This window comes from Narcine bancroftii, chromosome 12 (assembly GCF_036971445.1).
Source record: "Narcine bancroftii isolate sNarBan1 chromosome 12, sNarBan1.hap1, whole genome shotgun sequence".
NCBI lineage: Eukaryota > Metazoa > Chordata > Chondrichthyes > Torpediniformes > Narcinidae > Narcine > Narcine bancroftii.
This window is the reverse complement of record NC_091480.1, coordinates 96,768,115-96,778,253: the sequence shown is the minus strand read 5'-3', so window position 1 is coordinate 96,778,253 and position 10,139 is coordinate 96,768,115. Positions and strand designations below refer to the sequence as shown.

At 39.8% G+C, this 10,139-nt stretch overlaps 1 protein-coding gene across 4 annotated transcripts in view; it reads right to left on the bottom strand.

Moving 5' to 3' along the window:
* Positions 1–1,045: 1,045 nt before the first annotated feature.
* Positions 1,046–10,139, bottom strand: part of LOC138746709 (unconventional myosin-Id-like) — a 303,031-nt gene continuing 293,937 nt past the window's right edge. For 2 of the 4 annotated variants that reach the window (XM_069905032.1, XM_069905033.1), the window contains exon 24: positions 5,461–5,570. In XM_069905032.1, the coding sequence (XP_069761133.1) occupies positions 5,548–5,570 (23 nt within the window). In that variant the 3' untranslated portion in view covers positions 5,461–5,547. Of the gene's footprint in view, positions 5,571–10,139 lie in introns of all 4 variants that reach the window. The other 2 variants (XM_069905030.1, XR_011347053.1) reach the window with 2 other exon arrangements.

Sequence of the window (10,139 nt, the reverse complement as noted above, 5' to 3'; positions counted from 1 at the left end):
TCTGTGGCCTGGATTGGTGCTGGATCCACTGCTCTAATCTATACTGACCATTTGGATAACACCAAAAGTCATGGGATAGTAGTGCATAGTGAAGAAGATTATCTAAGATTGGAACAGGATCTTGATGAACTGGGAAATGGGAATTTAACTTGGACAAGCAGGCAGGACCGACACAGTGAATGGTAGAGCCTGAGAGAGTATTGTAGAAGAGACTTATAGCACCAGTATCTTTCACCCGTTTCAAAGTAATTTGAAATGGATATTGCAACTTAAGCCACAAGTTAAGAGTTTTCAGCTGCGAACCAAGTCCAACAGCAGCATCTTTGTTCTTCATTTGCCTCATTATTTTATGATCATTTCCAGTCACTTCTGAAGTTGCCTTCTCAGTCTCTTTTGTGGCAGACTCTTCCTTCTTCATGCCATCTTCATACTCTCAACAGACTTAGTCTGTTTCCTTTATTAGACTTTAACAATTAATATTTTTCATTTTACTTTTCAATGTGAAACATCTTTTTACTCTTTTCCCAACACTGCTAGTGTTCTTATATTGGCCCCATTTTAAACAGACTCTCTCATCCCAATCATGGTCTGTTTATCCACTCTATTTCAACATATCACTGGATGGAGAATGCAGGGAATGTAGCGGCCCATGCACGGAGACACAGACTGGTCTGCAAAATGGGTGACGAACAGGGCAACCGCGCTGACCTGGGGGTGACACCGGCAGTAGTGCCAGGTGATCGCCACATAGAGGGAAGACAGGGAACTCTGGAGGGAATGCCAGCCAACCCGAGGCAGAAGCTCTGCTGATGCGGGGCCCTAACGTCAACACTAAGGGCCCATATAAAGCAGAGCTGCCAGTGCAATTAATCAGTCTTCGACTTTGAGTCCTCGTGTGTGTGTGTGTGTGTGTGTGTGTGTGTGTGTGTGTGTGTTGCTTCCACACTCATTGTTTGCACGTGACAGGAAGACTATAAACGACTATAATTTAAGTTACAAATACACTTAAGTGGCATTAATTGTAAAAGAAACACCCGTACCAGAATTTTATGAAATGATTTTATTTAATGAAAGGACTTTTCTTTTCTAGTGTGTAAGATATCAAGCATTTATGAAAATAAAGTAATTTATTAAAGAGCCGATCAAGGCTACAATGGGACAAAACTTCTCAGGGATACCGATTTACAGATAAAAAAATTATCTCAAATAAAATTGCACTATAAACTCTGATTTCAGAAAATCTTGAAACTTTCAATAACCAAAAATTATGCCCATGAAATTGTGAAAATCACGAGAAACTCAGCAGGCCACACGACATCCATCAGAAGTAAAAGGCCGTCAAAGGGCTCAGATCCAAAACGTCGACTGCCTTTTTCTCCAGCACGTTTGTGTACAGCAACTAGACCTCCAGCATCTGCAGATTTTCTCGTTTACTAACATACAAATCTTTATTTCATGGTTAATTTGAAATCTGAACATTACTTTTCTCAACACAAAACTGATTTATAAATGATACATTAGTGATTTAAAAACAGCATTTTATTACAGGTGGTAATACCCAAGATACCAATACCAAACGATCTCAAGTACATGCTCCAATTATCCTAATTCTCAACTATTAAAGGCACTTGATCAACACTTGTGTGTGGCTGGCAGAATTGATCGCATATCTGGTGTTCTTTTAACCAACCTACCTGCTTTCATCGATATATTTGCGAAGAAGAAAAAAATCATATGTTAACTATAAAAACAACATGTTTAGATATCTGTCAATCACCACACCTGATATGCGGCACAAGGCAATGATGTGGAGGGGGGGGGGGGGGGGGATTTTCTTCTTGCAGCCCGTCTCCATCATAACAAGCGTAATTGATAGTTTGTGACTTCCTCAGCCCTTGCATTGTCAGTTACCTTTACAGTCTTTGGGTGGTGAAATATTTGGAACTAAATTGTTGACAAGCTTTGTAACCAGGTTGCAGAAGTGGAAATGGTAGTGTTTGACTGAAGTAAACTATTGATGATACCACTAAGCATTAAAGTCTATCAGAATGGAGCACCTATTCATCGCTGTCAATAGAGCTAAAAATAAATCAGTAACTCTGCGTCCAGCAGAGGACATCACTCTTGAACTCCGAACGTAAAAACAAAGGATCCTTTGGAGGTTGACAAAACTTTGCTAATTCCACACAACCTTGTGGCTTTATTGAAGACATATCAAGCAATTATTGTGCAAGCTAAATAAATACTAACAAGGATTGGCTGATGACAAGGTGTGCAATATACATCCACGTCTTTGGTCATTATCTCTTTTGTTGGAATGTAGCTGAGCATTAATTAGGTAAGAATGATTACAAATTTGTCTGGGCAAAAACAAAGAAAAATCCATTTTACCGAGAGCTTGAACCAAACGTTCCAAAAAAGGAACATTTCAAAAAAAGTCTATGGATTAGAGTGCATCTTCCCTAACCCTAACCCTAACGTGCGATTCACTTCAAGAGAGGTAAAGTATGTGTCAAATGTGGCTTGTTATTTATTTGCAAATAACATCCAATTCCTATTCACCTTTCTATTATTAAAACAGTTGTGAAGTGAACAATTTTTTGCTCAAAGGAATGAAGCTCTTTTAATAAAGCTGAATAACAGTTAGTTTCATTTACTTTGGAAAAATAAACTCAGATGAGTTCAGATGGACAGTTTGGGTGAGCTGGGCCAAAGGGGCTATTTACGTGCTGTTTGCCTCGCTGAGGCATTCAGTCTAGCTTGCCCAGTGAAACCGATTGTGGGGGGTGGTCACTGAATGGACAATCAGCCTATTGCATGGTTTAGCATGTGGTTGTCAGAGCTTAAACCTGCCTAGTTTCACAATAAATTGAATAATGGAGTAAAAACAATACTAATGAGAGGAAATGATCTAATTGAAGTCTCCGATCTACAGGAGGGAAGTGGTTTAAACGTACTTGTGAAATTTCATCAGAAATTGCATTTACAATTAAGATTAAAGTTAAGCTGTGCATAAGGCTGGCATCATTTGTAAGTGACTCTGTGTTTTCTACACTTCAAGATTCCAGAAAGAATTAATGAATAATTTGTGTTTCTACACCGTCTTTCATTTTCCAGGATACCCAAAGAGGTTAAAGTCCCCTTTCCCAAACGAGGGTAAACACCTATTTTACCCTACAACTTGGATCTGTTTTTTGATGCTATTAATTAATTGGCCAGGAAATTAATTAATTGGCCAGGAAAGAAGCATCTACTCCTCATTTAACCTCTTCCACCCTCATAATCCAGTAGAATGAACACTTAATTTATGACATCATCTGAAGACAAAACTTCCAGCCCCTTTGAGGCATTTGAATTCTTGAGTAGGAATTGAAAGTCATGATTTTCTCACTGAGGAAGAAATTTCTACAGCAGCTGAAGTTGGCCATGTCAGGAGCTGATGAATAAATGTTATAGCCAGCCACGTTGCTGGCCAAGTTAAACAAAGTTCGAGGGGAGGCAAAATGGTCCCATTCCTCTGACATGATCAGCTATAAGACATTGAACACTTCCTTTTACCTTCAATCCCTGATTGACGTGCTCTGCTTTTGCCAAATTTTATTTCAACAATTTTGCACATTAAAGAAAAAAACTCAAATATCAAAGGCTTGAAACATTTTCACCTGCAACTTGCTTTGACTTTCTCCTGCTCTCCTCTTGCAACTTGACAAGAAGCTCTCAAAGAAACTGCACAATAACTTGATTTTATTTTGGAGATTTCTGCCAAAGTCCAGGGCAGAAATTGGGATATCTTGCAGTAATGTGACCCATTTCCTTTTTATCTGCTATCCTATGGACAATAGTCTACAATTCGTAAAGCATGAACACTTGCTGTTTACTTGCTGTGTGACATAATCAGGGAACAGCAACAATAGAAAAATAATCCACTGTTACTTCACTGTGGGTGTTTGACGTATGTGGATAATTTTGAGACAAATTATTCACTTTACAAGAGTCAAATGAGGCATTAAATCACTACATTTAAATTAATATTTTGCCTCAATGTAGAGCTACACTTGGGTAAACATCTGAAATAGTCATTCCTTAGCCCTGATACAGACCAATGGTGGATATAGCACTGAAACGTGGCGACCTATTGCATTTTGAGTACTTAAGGATTGCACAAATGCAATGCTGCCATAGTAACACAGGCCGAATGGAGATTTCAGTCCTGATATGATGCCTTATCAACTGGAGTGGCACAGAAGGTGGTGGGGCATGGGCACATGAGTGGGAAGGGAAAAGTGATGGTCTGTCCCTATTACCACCTAGCAGCCAGCTACAGGTAGTAATGAATATAGCCTGGGATCAGACTCTGTATCCATCAGTTCAACAATAGTTGGAGGAGGGTGAATTAAAGAAAGGAAAAGGGAAAAACAAACTGAGCCCATAAGAGCCTCCCAAAATAAGATTTAAATAATATAATCTTGCAATTAAATGAATTGTGGGCATGAATACAGGCTAATGTGTGAATATTTGGAAGTTTCACCTCATCAGCAGGCAGGATGTGCTATTGTTAGCAGATGCTGTGATGAGAACGGCACTCACCGGCATCTGAACTGAAACAGTCGACACAATGCTTAGAAAATGTGTAAATACCGTATATACAGGTACGTGTATAATATTGCAATGTTGAAATAGGGTTAGAAAACACAGGAAAAAACAAGATTGGTTTTAAGTGTGATTGAAAGTTATATCGTGTGACTGATATTACACAACCTCTTTAAAACTACGTTGAAAAATGGGAAAAAAACTTTGCAAGTCTTTTGCTGGACAAGAGAAGGAAGACGTTTGGGCATGTAGTCAAACTCTACTGCGTACTGTAGTTTTGTTGAGATCATATCAAAACTGCAACAGTTTCATTCTGACCTGACCAGAAATAAATGAAGATTAGCAGAAATTTGAGCCTTAACCAATATTAAATGGGCACCAGAAGCCCGTTGATAATCTCCAGTACCATTCATTTGACAAAGTCTGTGATTTTGCAGATTTCAAATAATTTGCTCTCTCTCTTTCTCCGTTACCTAAATTGTGCTAAAAATTTTAAATAAAAAAATAAATAGCGAGAGCAAAAAATCCACAACCCTGAAAAATTAAACCAGAGCCTGCTGTGTATGGATCATCACCTTGGAAGAGGTTGAGGTAAAACTCAGGATAGATAAAAGACACAAAGCCAATTTCAACTGGTCACAGAAACTAAAGAGGTTAAAGCAAATCAGTCATTAGGAGTTTGTCTGCTGGGAAACATTTCTGCAGCACGAATGTTCATATTGCTAAACGTGACCCAGACGTGCCCCTATTTCCATCTTTGACGATGAGGTGAATTTGAAGGGCATTCTGGTCACCTGCCAAATAAAATCCGAAGAGGTATTTGCTAGTTTCCAGGCCAGGAAAGGATGAACCCTGATCGGGTTTTGGTGAAGTCAGGCTGTGACTGGTTGATTTTGGTCTCCACGATGATGGTGTATTTCTTGCCATGCATGAAACATTGAATGGGATCACACGCCTTCACCTGAAAGTGTCTTTTCTCACTAGAAATGGGAGATAAAAACATTTGATCAAAATGCATATGTTAGATGTTTTCAAGATATAGAATAAATATTATTGCTAATATTAAAACATTTCTGCTGTTTGAAACACATAATGAAACTGCAAATGAAAAACAGCAACATTATTGTAAAACTGAGTCAGAATCAGCCCTCATTTAATCCTAGTAAAACACACACAGAAATGCTGGAGGAACTCAGCAGGTCCAGAGGAGGCGAAGATATATTGGGGTGGCACAGTTAGCGAGCGAACTGGTTGGCACAACACTATATCAGTGTCAGTGATCCAGGTTCGAATCCCACACTGCCAGTAAGGAGTTTGTATGTTCCCTTCGTATCTCAGCGAGTTTTCTCTATGGCCTCCAGTTTCCTCCCACCCTTCAAAATGTCATGGGTGTAATTAGACAGCACAGGCTGAAAGGGCCTGTTACCGTGCACTATGTCTAAATTTAAATTTAATAACCGATGCTACGAAGCCTGCTGAGTCCCTCTAGCATTTCTGTGTCGTTCCTACTACTTTTGAGTTTTACTCATTTAATCCTGCGCACAAAAGTGCTGGAGAAACTCAGCAGGTCACAGAGCATCCATAGAATGTAAAAGGTAGTCAACATTTCGGGCCTGAGCCCCTCTTCAGGACGTGGCGTGGCCTGCTGAGTTTCTCCAGCACTTTTTTTTGACTGCCCTCAACCCCAGCATTTGCAGATTTTCTTGTAACTCATTTAATCTCATTGAGCATGACAATTAAACATTTTATAACCATATAACAATTACAGTACGGAAACAGGCCATATCGGCCCTTCCAGTCCGCAACAATCTAAGTGAAACTCCGTTAGTTCCACCTACCTGCTCCCTGCCCATAACCCTCCAACCCCCTCACATCCATGCACTCATCCGATCTCCTCTTAAATGACAGAATTGACCCTGTTGCAACCACCTCTTCCGGAAGGTCATTCCACTCAGCCACCACTCTCTGAGTGAAGAAGTTTCCTCTTATGTTATTTCTAAAGTTTTGCTCCCTAACCCTTAACTTAGGACCTCTCGTTCCAATCTCCCCTACCCTCAAGGGGAACAGCCTATTCACATCTACTCTATCTATTCCCCTCACAATTTGAAATACCTCTATCAAATCCCCCCTCAACCTTCTACGCTCCAATGAATAAAGACCCAAAAAGTTTTGACAACATTCCAGGGATAGGTATTCACCCCAAAAGGAGCGAAACAATTTGGCAAGTTTTCAAGCTAAGTTGCTTCGCTGCATGTTATTTGAAACTTGATAATAATATTTTGAGTCTGTAGCTTTTATTAACATGGAGAGCAATACGTTAACATTTGCAGCAATTTTACAAAAACAGCTGCATGGTCAAGGATGGTGAAGCTTTAATGCTTTGCTTTTGACGTCTTTTTAAATTGCAATGACATTAGGACAAACAGATGAGCAAATTTTATTTAAAATTACAATCAGTAGTCCATAAATGGAAATTAGCTTGCATAATTGCAGACTATCATTAAGTGATAATCCCTCAGGGATTAATTAATTAGGCACTCTTCAAGTAAAATGGTTGAAATCCTGTTATAAAATGGTACCTGAGAATGGCACTATGGGAGTGAACATCTCAAAGCAAAAGAAAGATTAATTTCTAAAGCCAGTTTTAAACAGCATTGCTTGAGTAGAGCAGGTTAACTGAGCAATGCAGTTAGCTTTGACACCATTTGATATCTATCCTGGAGCAGAGTGGGAGAACATACAGAAAAACCCCACACTAACCGGTTAAAAAGCAGGCCACTTATTTGTAAAGAGCCTTTGTGAATTTTCAAATGTGGCTTTGCATTATAAGTAAAAACCGTACTCATAAAATGTGGAATATCCTCCTAGTAACTCAAATTCTACTAGATCTTGATAGCACAAAGTGTTGAATGATTGGTTACCATCAATGCTGAATGACAGTAAGGTTACTCCCTGTGGTGTCTTGATAATTTCCCAGTTGAAGTACACTTTGCTTCATTTGTCCCATCTCTTCATCCAAGTGATTAACAGCTCAGGCAACAATTTAGGCAAAACATTTTCTCTCCCCCGAGTGAAATATGCTGTGATTGTAGTAAAATGCACTGAAATGATAGAGGAACTCAGTTGGTCTTTCAGTGACCATAGGAGACAAAGATATATTGCTGATGTTTCAGGCCTAAACCCTTTGTCAAGGAATAAGAAGAAAGAACAAAAAGCAGAAAATCTCAAAATACAGACAGTGCCAGCTGGGTGAGCAATTCACACCAACAAAAGGTGTTAATTGGATATGAGAAGGGTAGACCAGGATTAATTAAGTCTGTGAGAAAAGAAACAGGTAAAGGGAGAGACAGAGCTAGGGAAGGCTGTGGGGGGGGGGGGGGGGGGGGGCATTGATTAAGTCCATATTAATGCAATCTGGGTTGAAGGGTGTCCAATTGGAAGATGAGATATTGTTCCTCTAATTTGTAGGTGGTCTCAGTCTGGCAACTGGACAGACATGTCAGCAAGAGAATGGGATGGTGAAGTGAAATGTGTGGCCGCTGGGAGATCCACACTATTGCGGTGGACACAATCGAGGTGCTCAACAAAGTCATCTCCCAGTCTGCGACCAGTCTTTCAGATGCAGAGGAGACCACAAGGGGAGCACTGGATGTAGTAGACTACCCCTGCAGCTTCACAAGTGAAATGTTGCTTCACAGAAGGACTGTTTGAGGCCCTGAATGGTGGTGAGGGAGGAGATGTGGGTGCAAATGAAACATCTCCTGTGTTCACAGGGGGAGGGAGGAGTGGACAAGGGAGTCACTGAGGGAGCAGTCCCTGCAGAAGGTGGAGAGGGGAGGAGAGAGGAATATCTGTCTGGTGGTGGTGGAAACGACAGAGGAAGATGTTTTGGATGAGGAGGAAGGTGGGGTGGTAGGTGAGGACAAAAGGAAACCTGGCCTTGTTGCACGTGGGGGTGAAGGGGACCAGGATAGATATCCGGGTAATGGAAGATTTGCTGGTGAGAACCGAGTTGATGGTGGTAGAGGGAAAGCCATGTTGTTTGAAGGAGGACATCTCTGATGATCGGGCATGGCAGTCCTCGTCTTTGTTTCAACTAATTGCCAGATTGCTTCATCCATTAAACATATGAATAATGCACTCAGTATATCGATATATCCTTCCCCCATGCAAATGGCAGCAATGACAACATAAAATATATATTTAATGATTTAATACTCAAATGACACACATTTCCCCTGCAGGGATGACAGCATAAAATCACCAAATTATCAACTCACTAGATATTCTTTTGCCTTTAATAAATCCAGAATTTATCAGTTCCACATTTTGTCTACCTTAATATTCAAATCAACCAGGCTGAAATGCTAATCAACAACTTGCCAATTACATTCTCATTGTTTCTGCTCTACAATTCACACCGTTCTGGCCCTGGTCCAAGGTCTTTTTTTTTACATTCTGCATTAAAGGACAATTGGTTTGAGTTGAAAAAACATTTTCCAAAGACGGAACTTTAGAAAAAGTTGATGAAGAATTGGCATACAGCACGGTAACAGGCCATTTTGGCCCTCGAATCTAAGCCACCCAATTAACCTATAACTCCTAGTGTGTTTTGAACGGTGGGAGGAAATTGGAGTGCCTGGGCAAACACATACAGACACGGGGAAACGTACCAACTCCTTACAGACAGTGTGGGATTCCAACCTAGATCCCGAACGCTGGCGCTGCACTAACCACTACACTTGTTAGTTTGAACAATTCCATCTTAATCTTCAATTTTTTTAAACTGAAATATTCTTGTTATATTCATATGTAGTTTCATAAATCACTTACTCATAGATATTTGGGTCATTTTCTTACTATTTGCTGTGCAATTGTTGCCAGAAGTCTAGGTTTATGGAAGTAAAACATGAAAGTCTGCAGACACCATGGTTGAAGTAAAAAACATGATGCTGGAGAAACTCAGCAGGTGAAACTAGACTTTATGCAGCAAAGATAAAAATACATAACCAACATTTCAGGCTTGAGGCCTTCTTCAAGGTCTAGACAAAATGTAGGCAGGCGCCCAAACAAAATCAAGTTTAAGGAGTTAGTATAAAAAAAATAGATGAGCTTTGAATGATTCTCGGATAGGGATAGAATGAAGAAAAAAAATGACCATTCATCAGTGAATAACATGACAAATTCAGTTAGCCTATGTTAAAACTTCTTCTGTATAATTTGACAGAAATAAACAATGACTGATGGCAACATTGTGAGGAATTGGCTGGAAATGTTATTGTGCCCAAACTACATTCACAATGAGAAAGTGGGAGGCCTACTTGCTTTGGATCTTGGGATTTATATTCACCAATGAACTTATTTGAGCCAATTTACTTTAGACCAGTAGTTTTCAAACTTTTTCTTTCCACTCACATCCCACTTTAAGTAATCCCTATAGCATAGGTGCTCTGTGATTAATAAGGGATTGCTTAAGGTCGTATGTGAGAGGAAAGAAGAAGTTTGAAAACCACTACTCTAGAGCATCTTATTCTCAACGGAGGCCACTA